At 35.6% G+C, this 14439-nt stretch overlaps 1 protein-coding gene across 1 annotated transcript; it reads right to left on the reverse strand.

The window, feature by feature from the left end:
- Nucleotides 1–3774: 3774 nt before the first annotated feature.
- Nucleotides 3775–9146, reverse strand: LOC148275284 (ranBP-type and C3HC4-type zinc finger-containing protein 1-like). Its single transcript, XM_088235902.1, has 4 exons — nucleotides 9064–9146; nucleotides 8219–8568; nucleotides 6842–7297; nucleotides 3775–4771 (listed from the first exon to the last, which is right to left on the reverse strand). Exons 2-4 carry the CDS (start codon nucleotides 8561–8563, stop codon nucleotides 4460–4462), a joined length of 1113 nt encoding a protein of 370 aa, XP_088092028.1. The 5' UTR covers nucleotides 8564–8568; nucleotides 9064–9146; the 3' UTR covers nucleotides 3775–4459.
- Nucleotides 9147–14439: the final 5293 nt, after the last annotated feature.

Consider the following 14439-nt stretch of genomic DNA (forward strand, 5'->3'; position numbering starts at 1 on the left):
AATTTGAAAGTATTTCATAAACCTTTATTGCTTTAAAAATGTAAAAGAAAGTGATATTGGCCTATTTCCATTATTTTTATATAAAGGCATGCAAGATGACTCGCCTATAGTCTGTGTCAAATGCCGCAGCGATACTTATTTTGAAATCTCTAAGTTCAGTCATATCACTCCAGTACTACGGGAATTACATTGGCTACGTTTTCCACAGAGAGTGGAATACAAACTCTGTTGGCTAAAGTCACTGCACAACTCTGCTCCTGAATATCTAAGGGAATTATGCATTCTAGATGAACTGCTGACAGACGTCTTACGGATCAGCTACATCTACGGCGAGAGGAAAAGTTACTTTATCTCTACGTAACCAGCGCACTAAATTCGGTGAGCGTGCATTTGCAGTCGCTATGGCATGAATGCTCTCCCAGCAAAAGTGCAAAACTGTTAGAGTGAAGTGAAGATTCGGAAAAAACTTAAAACCCACTTGTTCTCTAAATCATTTAAATAAATCCATAGCATGTGATAACAATGAAAATTGTTTGTGAAAAGTTTAAATTTAAAATTTAATTGATTTATTTATAGAATTACTTTGTAAAGCGCCCTTGAGGTATTATATCACGAAAATGGTACTAAATTAATTATCCATAATAACGATAATGCATATTCGAAATGTCAAATTCTTCACTATAGATCTAACATGATTAGAATGACAGTTGTCAGAAAAAGTGACGACATTACTTTGTAGCGACAAGCTGAGGTCAGGTCCCGGGGCTTATCGGCCAATCACACTCCTTCCCCTAATGAGAAAGGTTTATGAAAAGCTGATTAAGGGAAGACTTGATGTCTCCCTGTCGCCTCCCTGTGACCGTCAGTTTGGATTTTTCCGAAGGATGTCTACTGAGCATTCCATTTAATATGCACTAAATTGGGTGAAAGACAGCAGCGAAAAGTACGTCATGGGTGTATTTCTGGGTATATCTGGTGCCTTCGATAACGCCTGGTGGCCGATGGTTCTCTTAAAATTGAAGAAAAGGCTCTGTCTAGGACAGCTTTTTAAGATTATTTCTAGTTATTTTGTTGACAGAGAGAGGTGTCCATCAGGTATGGCGATACGTGTGTGGTTCGGGCATCTACTATGCGCTGTCCTCAGGGTTCGGTTCTTGAGCTGACCCTGTGGAACCTTTTATTCGATGACCTTTTATTACTTCCGCTGCCGGAGGGTTGCGCGACGGTGGCTTATGCGGATGATGCGCTACTTCTTGTCTCTGGAGGATCGAGAGCTATGATAGAGAAGAAGGCTAGTGATGCGCGGACGCCTAGGTGGGTAAAATATGGTGGGACAGGCAACTGTTCCCGTGAGATGCCCATTCAGTTGGGACTGTGCTTCCTTCCGAGCGAAACGCACACGTTCTTTTGTTTTGTCCTCTCCTTACGGGGGTGGTATTCGGATCCTCTGCCTCTGACCACCCAGGGAGTCCTTCTATATCCAAAGCCGTTCTCTTATTGTAAATATCCGTGTTTTTACTTATGTTTGTTATGTAACTATAGTTTTAAGAAATTGTTTTTGTATATTTAGATACGTTTATTTATGTTAATTGTTTGTGTACATACATATTTTTTGAACAGAGGAATTGAGGGGATCCTGAGGGGTGGGGACGACGTGTTGGCCTCTGCCTATACGTCCTCCTCCCCCCTCCTTAATCTGCATAGAGTTTGTATTCCTTTGGAATATTTATAATAACTTTCCTCTATGCGCAGCTGACAGAGAGTCCCCCAGGACTCACAGCTGCGGGTGGATGGTGGGCTTAAGGATCTCACCTCAGATGGAAGAGTTGAGGAAATGTGGAAGTTTGAACATGGGCAGAATGGTGAATATTACACAGTGTGTAAAGTGGCCACTTAAACCAGCCAATCATAAGCCCTGTAAATGCCTAGACTTCCATATTCCCCTGAAGCGGAGCATTAAAGAATAAAAGGAAAATAAAAAAAACTTACATTTAAATTATTCATGCTTTGGTAAGATGACACATTATGTCATCTTAGACTGTTACCCATAGAATTAAGAATAGTCCAGAAACCGCATACGCGCATCAAACAGAAGGCGACTAAACTACTATTAGAGGAATAGTTTTACGTTTTGACCCATTAGTTTCTTTGTAGACGTCGCTCAGTACGCAACTCCCGATTTGAATTCAACAATGTTGTGTTGTGTCATTTTAAAGTGTAGAAATACTGCTGGGATCTTAAAGACACAGGATGGGATCACATTTCATGTGTAATTAGCAAATGCGTGTGTAAGCAGCAAACTTAGAGTACAAAAATAAGGTAGTAAAAAAATAAAAAGTAAGGTAGCCAATGCTTTATTTGAAAATTTAATTATTTTTCCATCTGTCAGATTGTCAAAGAAAACAAAATAGACATTTTGTAAGTGTTGCCAGGGTAGTCAATTTTTTTACGCTAATGATATGAAAATATGTAAAATAAAATTAGTTTATTTTTTTAAGCTCAAAGTTCATTAATTCAATAACTCTTATTTAACGACCCTTTACTTATCTACTCTGTTGTTTCAATCAATGTTTCCGCGTGTACAATAAAATCTTACTTTTTGTGTTATGATTATATTTTTTGCGATCTGGCAACATTACGCGGCGACTTCACGTATGCGCGCGGGGAAAGTTGGTCAAAGTAGGGGGTCTTCAAATATATATTTTTTTACATTTACATTTTTTTGCACCACAACAGGCCAGGAGGCCTAATTACAGTGGTAAATTACATCACAGAGCACCCAGGCTTGAGAAAAATCACATTTTTAGTTTTTGTGTTCTCACCGGGAATCGAATCCGGAACCTTCCGTGCGTGAGTCAAGCGTCTTGACCACTACACCACGGAAATATGATTCTACGCTCCTTCTGGACTATTCTTAATTCTATGCTGTTAACCTTTGGTTTACCCAGTAACGAATATAAACAAAATGAGGATGACGATGATGATGATGGCAATGACTAATTCATATTTAGAATCATATTATGAAGTGCCTACCTACTCCGAGTTCCATAAGAATAAGTGGGAATAACATGTATATCAGGAAGTTCAGCGCTATTGGAGATCAAAAAATATTTTCTTGCATGCGGTAAAAATAAGAGCATTCAATTTGACTGCATCTAAAAAATGCATGAAGAAAGGAATAAATATTAATTACTTTGAACTATATAACAAGTTCTTCCGAATTAACCAATGATAGAGTTTTGCGATAGATTTTCAGTTTTCAGGAAGCCAACTCACCAATCAGCAGAACTCATCAAATAGAACTTCTGGGGTGCTATTATGGATCTGAGAAGAAATTTGTAGATTTTTTTGCATGCGATTACACTTTGCTTCATATATAACAACACTGATAAAACTTTTTAAAATTCAACGTAATTAAGTGTTTTGGGTAATGTTTAAGGTCGCAATAATGTTCTAAATGAAAATAATCATAAAATTTACATTTGAAGCACTAACTTTGTGGTTATTCACTATAAATTTTAAAAAAATGATTATTTGAGAATAATCATGTTTGATTTTACGTGTTCATATTTGTTTGACTTTTAACCATTGGTGTGGCCACACATGAAGCAAAGTGTAAACGCATGCAAAAAATAAAAATCCCTAATTATTCACGCTCTAATAAGGGGGTAGTGAAGTTTTAGAATACCACCCCTGAAGTCACTGGCTGTACTGAGTAATTTTAAATACAAAACTTGAAAAATCATAGTGCTGATAACACAATAAATAAAAATATTTTTGATTTTTTTTGCATAGTTTAATAGTCTATTAACAAATACTTTAAAAAAAAAAACTGAACTATAGTCCTTAAAATTAAGCTTGATTAAAATGACAGCTGTCAAACTAATGTCACTAGTGATAGGAAATTATTGATCACTGATTATGTACCGATCAAATCGATTTTATCAGTTTTTTCATTGAATTTGATATAAAAACGCAAAAACAAGCCTATTATAGTGTGTTAAAGACAATTATTTACTAAAAAATATGACATTAAATTATTTTTTTATGAATAAAAACAAATGAATTATTTTTTATTCGATCGATTTACGTTGATCAATTTGTCTCATCTCTAACATTTTTGCAAAATTACGTAACCTTGTAAGAACGTCGTTAATAATTAGGTTTATTTAGTTTTTTTTTGTTTTAAAGCTGATTTTTATATAATTATGTTGATTTATATGTCAAGCATTGTAAAAAAAAATATTAACATGCCAGATACGAATGATTTTTCGTGTGTCAATATAAATCACTCCTTAGACGTTACTACAAAGTTATGTCCTCACTTTAGCTGACAACTATCATTCTAATCAAGCTATATATATTTTAAGAACTATAACTCCCCTTTTCACGCATACGTCTACGTTCAAAGTAACCAGAATAATGTCTCAATCACAATTGACTCGCACCAATCATGTGGTCAGTGACAATTGGCACAAGTGGGGGTGCATCTTTGGACAGTGTAGACACACTTGCAGCCCCCCGAGGTGTCCCCGGCGCCCCCCGGCCCCCAGCGCAGCCCCTTGGTGGCCCAGCAGAGCTCCACGCGGCAGCCGCTGCACACGATCCAGTCGCAGCCGTCCACCTTGACGATGAGCAGATCGCAGGCCGGGCACTGCAGCGCCTTGCCGGCGGCCAGCATATCCTCCAGGTAGGTCTCGCTGTGGCGCGCCAGCGGGTCCATGGTCTTCAGATACTCGTCGCACGACAGGATCGTGGGGTTGTGGAGACGCTAAATCAGAACAAATATAATCGACCGTGCAGAATACGTTTTTACGAATATCATAAATGACTTACAATTTATTTATTTAGTTTGCAAATCTACAATGTTACATAAACTTACTTGCCACTACATAGCTACTTTGATCTACAGTAGGTTTAGAAACTCACGTTTATAATTTATTTATATTAATTAATATTTCAAAAACACAAGCTAAAAACAAAATTGCAAATTAAGTAAGAAATAAAACTTTATCGATCAATCGACTTATTTTAAAATAAAATACTGATGATCACTAATTTTTTTGAACAATCGCATGCTAATTTCAGTTTTAATGGCGGCCTTTGCTTATCATTTTTGACTTATTTAATACAATAAACAAATATATCACGGCCAGTAGCGGCGTTAGGGTAGGGCGCGGTTGGGCGACCGCCCACGGCGTCAGATATAAAGGGGCGGTGCAGGCGCCCAATTTTATCCACTCGCTCATCGAGCGAGTTCAACTTACTCGTAAATTTCTTAAATCTAGCGACAAACTCGTTATAGTGGCCCACGATGAGACTTTAACTAATCCAAAAAAGTCATTTGAAGTTGAATTTTTCTGCAGCCATTTGGACACTACCTCAATTTTACGCAATGAAAGATTTGAAAAGTTAAATGCGTACTCAAAATCTTGGTTCAATATAAAAAAGATTCCGAAAAAACCAGATCTTCTCAAACTTTGTGGTAATTTCCAATTGAAATTAACAGTAGATTCTAAATCCGATAAAGATGGTTGTATGTTGTGTAATGAACTCATAAGTCTGAAATCATTTTTGCCTGATCAGAATGTGGTAAATCCTGTCATTGTTTTGAATTTTATCAAAGATCGTAACTTACAAGAACTGTACCCAAATGTATGGATAGCGTTGCGAATATAGATCACTATACCCACCTATAACAATTGCCAGTGGGGAAAGGATTTTTTTTTTAAAGCTTAAACTGATAAAAACTTATCTACGATCGACAATATCTCAATCTAGATTCACAAATCTGGCATCTTTGTCAATCAAAAATGAAATTGTGGAAAACATAAACTTTAGTACGCATAAAAGAGTTCATTGATAGAAATGGTTGAATAGAAATAGTTATTTCATTATAAACCTTGCCTTTTTTCGTATGAGTTTATAGGGGTGGATAATAGGGGGCGCCGTATAAATCCCGCCCAGGGCGCTGGTAGTGCTAAAACCGGCCCTGATCACGGCGTAATTATGCACTAACCGATGGAATAAGATGCCGAATTTCGGGATATTTTTATTTTGGGTTGAATTTGTGCACGGTTTTACTGTACAACTTGGCATTTTCAAAATTTATAGGAGCTCTGCACACGGTTACGAGTTCGAAGCGATTGTTATGCCGGGCAGCCGGGCTCAATCAAATTTCGTATTAGCTAAATTTTGACTAATGTTTGACACGAGACCACGCCCACTTCACAAATCTAGGTATTTTATATGTCTGTCTAAAATATAGATTAGAGTGACAGTTGTCAGCCAAAGTAACGACATAACTTTGTAGTAACGTCTAAGGAGTGATTTGTATTGAAGCACGAGAAATCATTCGTATCTGCCATGTTAATTATTTTTTTTAATACAATGCTTGACATATAAATCAAGATAATTATATAAAATCAGCTTTAAAACAAAACAAAAAAACTAAAATAAACCAAATTATTAACGACGTTCTTACAAAGTTACATCATTTTGCAAAAACGTTGGAGACGGGACAAATTTTTCGAATAAAAAAATAATTCAAGTGATGTTGTTCGTGAAAAAAGTATAAATGTCTTTTTTTGGTGAATAATTGTCTTAAACACACTATTATAGGCTTGTTTTTCCGTTTTTATATCAATTTTCGGAAACAGAGTTTCATGTTTGCATGAAAAAACTGATAAAATCGATTTGATCAGTGATCAGTAACTTCCCATCACTAGTGACATTAGTTTGACAGTTGTCATTTTAATCGAGCTGTATTTCAAGAAACATAGCAATATTTTATTGAAGGACTAAATCATAGACCGCTTACGAATAAATCCAAAAAACATACCTGGCACAGAATACAATTCACGGTATTGCAAACATAACAGGTGACAAAGTTGACATTTTCCTGAATCTCATTCCATCCTTTGCAATTGAGCGCTCGGCAGCGGATCACGTGGTCTAATTTGGACATTGCGATGGACACAGAACGGTCCACAAATTTATTGAACTTTGGACCCTCAAGAAGATTCTTGAATTCCCAGTGAGATACGACCTTGTTGCATTTGGGGTAAGGACAGTCGACTTCGGCATCTACAGTCCGTTCGACAATTTCTGCCATGCAATCTTTGCAGACACAGTGCGAACATTCCTTGAGAGTAATCTTTTGTGAATTGTCGTATTCGGTAATGCATACATCACACGTGAAAGTTGGCGTTTCAGGGATTTCAACGATCTCAGATTTCTCATCCTTTTCGTCTGATTCATTTTCCTCGGATTTTTCTATTTTTTCATCCTTTGTTTCCTGGAATATTTAGTTGTTTAATATAGAAAGGGGTACAATAGTACCGCATTGGTTTGGCCTAGAGTGAATAGATAGCTAAAAAATGGCTAAAAAGATTAACGATGCTAATGTTGATGTATGCAAAAGACAAGGAAGACTAAGAAAGATACGGCATGATCAAATCCAACAAATGCACTAAGATAGACATGTCAACAGTCAGAAATTTCGACGTGCATGCATGATAAGATGAATGTAGAGGATGAATGCCAAGGTATGTGGCGTTCTATCCTATATGTTTGTTTATTTAATATATAATATAATATTACGGTCACAAAACGGAGTGATTCAATTGGATTACCTACATTCTGTGTATGCTTCCTGATCGGATTTGTTTCTCCTGGTTTACTAACAAGCTAATGAACTACCTAACATAACCTATCGCCATCAAAATCGGGAAAATTAGATTGAGGGTGACAGACAGCAGCTGACAGAATAGACGGGATCCACATCTTTAATATATGCCTTTAAAAAAATCTAAACGATCTAATATCCACAATAAGTTTTTCTGGGTTATTATGCCGTGTGTCGTTCAAATACATAACATCACATAATAACGACTACGACACGGTAAAAATTCTAAGTACCTAACGTAACACATATTCATACACAAATAACATCAACCCTGATGATGGACGCTGTAACGCGATCCGAAACGTCGGTAGAGAGTACGAACGACACACGGCATAATAACCCAGAAAAACTTATTGTGCATCTTAACGGCCGTGAAAATCTAAGAAGTTTGATCTAATATCCCATTATTAAAACAGTTAGGAATCCAGAATGTGATGAACAAATTGAATTTATATACTAAATTTGGAATTATAATAATAAAAATGCAGTTCCACCAAGAAATGTCAGTAGAAAAACTCAATATATACTTACTTTGGATTTAATCATGGGTTTTTGACAAATATTGCAAATTGATACATCGTTTTTATCATTGTCAACTGCTTGTTCTAAACATTGGCAGTAAAGTTCGAAATTGGCCATGGTTTTTTGCAGAAAAACATTGTAAATGGCGTCTCCCACGGCTGCCTTAATGTCCTTGTGCTGGATGGACTTTCTACACTCTGCTTCTTCACTGACAAAGGGACAGCAGATCTCCAGCTCATTTGTCACCGCCTGCACCAAGTTGGTGAGACATTCATGGCACAGGAAATGGAGACATTCTGTCAGTTTGCTTCCAGCAGGTTTAGACTCTGCACAGAAACTACATATGGCATCCATTTTTCCTGGAAAACAAATATATTAACACGCTGGATTTATGTGGACTTTATAGACCCATTTCACACATATTGTCCTAATCCAAATGGCCCGGTAAAATTAGGGTGGATCGACGTTTATTATACTATTCTGTATTTATTTAAAACGTATTCAGTGATAAGGATAAAGGTAAAATTTCGGCAAAAGAAAATCGAGTGGAGATTAGTCGGCCTCGTGGTGTATTGGTTATTGCATAAAATTATTTTATAAAAAAATAAATATACATTGTGTCCTGTGGATTTTTACCATGACGTGAAATGGGCCATATGCTTATTTCACCATTCAAATCTATATGGCACCATGAATTGGATTCCGGTTTTATTTCACACGCAAAACTATATTTTTAATCCGCCTGAACACAGATATAATCAATTATAATAGTATTATATTAAAATAAATGATAGCACTATAGGTAGGGTCCCCGAATACTAAATGAAGCTATCAAGAATACTTCAGAATTGTACCTTTTTGCTGATTTGGCAATCGTAACTTTACTTTACAAAAAGAAAAAAAGTTATAACTCGAAAAACTATGTACGGTACCTATTAATTTCTTTATCAAAAGATAATAGATAACATTAATCGATAAAAATTTATTACTTGACTTTTTTATGAATAGGGAGATACATAAACAGGTACATTTATTTTCATTTTTTTTTCAATTAAATTTCAAAATATCAATGTAATAGAATGGATAATTAAACTTGAAAAATAATTTATAGATACTTACCAACTATTGTAACTAGGAATACAATATAAATAATGTAAAATAATTATAAATAATTTCGTAGTACCGTATCTCAGTTATCAATTATTATTTCAATTATGTTTTCGTATTATTTTCTATTGATTTCAGTAATTGTATTATTTTATATATTTGATTAAATCGGTAGCTCTTTGACTGATTGGTTCGTGGTCTCCACTGGAGTGAGGCAAGGCTGCGTCCTTGCACCGTTCTTATTCATCATACTGATGGATTTTATCTTATGCAAATCAATACCACCTGATCGAGGTATAGAAGTTTTTTTACATTTTTTTTTTGCACCACAACAGGCCAGGAGGCCTAATTACAATGGTGAATTACATCACAGAGCACCCAGGCTTGAGAAAAATCACATTTTAATTTTTGTGTTCTCACCGGGAATCGAACCCGGAACCTTCCGTGCGTGAGTCAAGCGTCTTGACCACTACACCATGGAGGCAGTAAACTCTCCCCTAAAGTTGTGCGACTTGGAGTATGCAGATGATGCAGTCCTTTTTGAAAAGTCTGTTGGTGATTTTCAGGAAATTGTTGACACACTGGAAGAAAACTTAACTCGTCTGGGTCTTAATATTAATACAAAAAAGACTCAGATTATGTGCAACAAATCCTGTCCCGACCCTGATCAGTCTCTCTATGATAATAGACAGAGGATTGAGAAAGTTGACAGCTTTAAATACTTGGGAGTACACATAACTAAGGATGGAGCATGCATAAAGAGCTCGCAACCCGCCTAGGAACTGCTAAAGCCACTTTTGACATGATGCGTGTTGTCTGGAGCTCTAGTCTATACTCGTTCAAAACGAAATGCCGATTATTCAACTCTTGTATAATGCCAGTTCTCCTATATGGGTGCGAATCTTGGCACCTTACCAAAGCTCATAAAACCAAACTTCTGAGTTTTGAGAGTAAGTGCTTGAGAAGAATATTAGATACAAGGTGGTTCGATTTAATAACTAACATTGAAGTCCAAGAACGGACGCAGCAGCCTCCTATAACGAGCGTCTTAAGGATGCGGCGGTGGATCTGGTTTGGACACGTGCTGTGCATGCTTTAGGAGAACCTAAACCCAATTTGCCTCTTTTTTAAACCTGCGGGATCACGCCGTCTTGGAAGGCCATCAATGTCGATCCTTAGACTTTAGTCGGCGGAATTAAGGGGCACTGGATTGACATGGGAAGAAGCGAGAGTGCTGGCCGGCGATAGGGTCTCCCGGAGACAACTGGTGATGTCCACATGCTCCACTTAGGAGCGGATGTGGAAAAGAAGAAGAAGATATATTTGATTATATAAGTAACTAAATTAGTACAATTTATATTTTAATATTTATATCTGATTACTTTTTATATTATCTTCATTGGGATGTTATTATTTATTGTTTTATTCTTATTAGTGTATTTACTTTATTTTTCTGGATTGCTATTCTATTGCGTCACATGTTATTATTATTATTTTTTTTACTGTGTATTTTTTATTATTGTTAATTATAATGGCTAACACAAGCACAGCCTAAAAAGCCTTAAGAAGTTCATGAATCTGTAAACTAGTGTAATTTTGAATTAATAAATAAATAAATGTACACGAATGCCTCGACACGCGTTGTGCTCAGTGAGGTGTTCATATTGAAATGAAAAGTACCCTGCTAAATAAATAAATACAAAAAAAAATATTTACAAATAAAATTAATGTTTCTCTCGGCACGAGACTGTAAAAGAATAAGTAAATTAAAAAAAAAAACAAGAGTGTAGTCATGTATTATTACTATTTTGCACTGCATACAAAAAAGTCTGCCTTAAAACAGATTGTACATAGTTAGGCAGACTACACACAATTCAAAGAAATCTATTACCAGAAAAATGTACCTAGTAGATTATAGGAGTTGTTATTTATTTTATTTTATTTGGGATTTTTACAGCTATTACATAAACAAAATAAGCAGAAAAATATTAACAATGCTAAAGCTAATTTAAAAAATCCACTGTAAATATAATGACACATAATATTTAAGAAAATAAGTTTCGTAATTGTATTTGTGTGACGTTTGTATTCATGTGTATGTGAATGTGTGTATGCGTGAATGAATGAGGGAGAGGATACATGTTAATAAATTTTTATTATTGTTATGCTAAATACAATAAATAGCTTTTAATCCACACTGCGTTATTTCATCATGTCGAATGGATTTTTACCGTGGTGTGAAATAACCCCGTGGCTTATGATGAGAAATAGGCCTATGGCCAGGAAAAATTCACACAAAACAATAAATAACAAGTGGATTGATATTTATTATATTGTTATATATTTTTTAGAAAACTATTTTTTTGAATGCCAGCCAAACACACTAACTAGTAATTAATATATACATCATGAAGTCAACCAATCTCCACTCAATTTTATTTTGCAGGATTTTTACCTAAGTAGCCGATAGATATTTTTTTAATATACAAAATAATACAAATAAATGTCGATCTCTCGTTACTTTACTGTGGCTTTTCCACATGTATTCACAATTTCCCAAAACAAACCTCCACAATAATAAAAATTTCTTTTGAACCGTCTTTCTCTGTAGTCTTGTTTTTTTTAATCCACCGCATACTTTTTATCTATTCTGATAAAATTAATGTATGCTTGATAAGTAAGTAAAAAAATGCGTTATCATAAGTACCTACTTCTAAAGTATTTAACTTTAAAAAATTTGCAATTTTTTTGCATTAATGGCCATCGATTTTTGAAAATATTACATAATAATAACAAGGTAGGCATCTATGCATACGGACATTTTAGGGTGTAACTATTTTATATTAAGAGAGAGAAAAGGTAAATTAAAACAAAGTTTGAATAAAATATGCGGGATCCTTATTTATTATTTTTTGTTTATTTGCTTTTTCACATTCTATTTGAATGTTGCCAGTTGTTGCCAGTGTCGAGTTTTATAGTATATTTTTTCATTGAGGTGTTTATGTTATATTTACACATGTTTATTTACATATTTATACACAAGTGAGTGTGTAAGTATTTAATATTTATTACCATATTAAATTTATGTATCATATTTATATATGTAAACCTACAAATTTGAGGTGATCAAGTCCTTTACATACCTAGGTTCCACAGTCACCAGTGACAACAGTACACAGGAAGAAATCAGGAGGAGAATAATATCTGCCAACCGTTGCTACTACGCGCTTCAAAGATAATTACAGAACAAACTAGTACGAAAAAATACTAAAATAATACTGTACAAAACTCTGACTTAACCGATCCTGACATATGGCTTCGAATTCTGGGTTATGATAAAGAATATTGAGGGAACCATTGCAGCTTTCGAAAAAAGAATCCTCAGAGTTATCTATGGCACTGTAAGAAAAAACAACTACAATAGAGAGTTAGATGATATCTACAAAGCGCCCGATGTGATTAACTCCATCAAGGTGGAACGCTTGAAGTGGGCTGGCCAAATAATTAGAATGGACGACGAAAACACCATAAAACGCCTAACTCTCTCTGCGCCACAAGGATGACGAAGACCAGGAAAGCTCAAAATGCGATGGATGGACTGCATCAGCGCAGATATTACAATGTTAGAAGTGAGAAACTGGAGAGGAAGGGCAGCAGACCGGCAAGATTGGAGGTGACTCCTGGATTCAGCCAAGGCCCACCGAGGGCTGTCGAGTTTATGATGGTGATGATTCATGAATATATAGATAATTACATAAAAAATAAATACATGTGTATTGGGAGGGGACAGCGGAGTTAGAATGAGTAGGGAGTTGAATGTTTATATCAGAGATGTTGGATAGGAACTCGGGATACCAATCATTTATGTGGCATAAAAAAAAAACATGAAATATTCTTCCTCAAGCTGATACTCACACATGGCAGAGTTCGGACGTGAGAACCATTGCAGCAGTGTCCAAAGTCCCAAAGTGCATTCCACATATTATAGAATTATAGAGGACGTCTCAAACTTGTTCGGAATGTTTTTGGAAAACCAAGGTAATCCTTATACCTACCACTTTTTTTGGTTTAAGTCGCCTTAAGAAGAGGAAGAAAAAATATCCAATATTTTTGCTATGAAAATGTGTGAAATAGCTTCTCTCTAGCTCTCCTTCATTATAAAGAGGGGATAATCCAACGGTAGTGAATTACTACATGCGGGATTCTCGGAATGAATCGCCATCTTTGTTAACGCGTCCACTTTTACGTCACCGGAATAGCACTATGGCTAGGGATCCAAAACATAATCATGCTTTTATTGGATGCTTCTGATAACAAAAGTAAAAATCGAAAAGTTTCCATGCAGTACTCGTCTTCGGAATAAGAGGGTACAGGGAATTTTATGTTTTGTAGGGCACTCAAGGAATCTGATAGAATCAGAAACTTCTATATTGGGATGATGAGTATTAAAATCTCAAAGAATAAAAACGGGGAAGTCAATTTTTGGAAAATGGAGGGAGCATAGACTTTGAAGGTTTGTTAAATGGGAAAACAAAGTAAGTGGATAGAATAGTTAAGTCATTAACCTTCGCAGCTGTCATTTAGAAGGGTAACCTTCAGGCTTGACGTTGACAGGGATAAAAAGAAGAAAGTTTCTGATGAGAAGGGCATAACCTTCCCACCATCGCGATTTTCACGAAAACAATGAAACCCCAGAAACAGATAACAAATCTCGGGATCATACATGTCTTCGAAATTGCTGCAATAAAGACAGTTTATTATTGCAGGGTGCGAAGACGATCTTTTTTATTGTTAATGATGGTTTTGAAGTTCCCCTGAAGAATTTTCATCGGAGGAATCATTTTGATAGTTGAAAAGGGAGCTGTTATGTTGAAGTTGGAAAGCAGTGTTGAACGATATTTTTATTTTGAAGGAGTAAAAAAAGTAGATATACGAGTGTGGAGATTAATGATGTGTCGGGTGATGGAATTGTGGCGGGGACTACAACACTGGTTTCACTAGATAAGTAGGTTATTATGTACCAAAATCTTTTTTGTTTAGCTATAACCTTAGAGTATATACATATACTCTAAGGCTATAACTGACAATTACGTCTGTCACTATTTGTTAGTAAGTCCCCCCTT

Source organism: Micrasema longulum, unplaced genomic scaffold, assembly GCF_059751315.1.
Source record: "Micrasema longulum isolate JH-2025_06_02 unplaced genomic scaffold, ASM5975131v1 h1tg001467l, whole genome shotgun sequence".
Lineage (NCBI taxonomy): Eukaryota > Metazoa > Arthropoda > Insecta > Trichoptera > Brachycentridae > Micrasema > Micrasema longulum.

What these genes read in the sequence shown, in the direction of transcription:
- LOC148275284 (XM_088235902.1), bottom strand. Translation starts at nt 8,563, where the DNA reads ATGGATGCCATATGTAGTTTCTGTGCAGAGTCTAAACCTGCTGGAAGC. An exon ending in AACCCATGATTAAATCCAAA is followed by an intron (nt 7,298 to 8,218) that starts GTAAGTATATAT and finishes TAAATATTCCAG; the next exon opens with GAAACAAAGGATGAAAAAAT. An exon ending in TGAATTGTATTCTGTGCCAG is followed by an intron (nt 4,772 to 6,841) that starts GTATGTTTTTTG and finishes GTTCTGATTTAG; the next exon opens with CGTCTCCACAACCCCACGAT.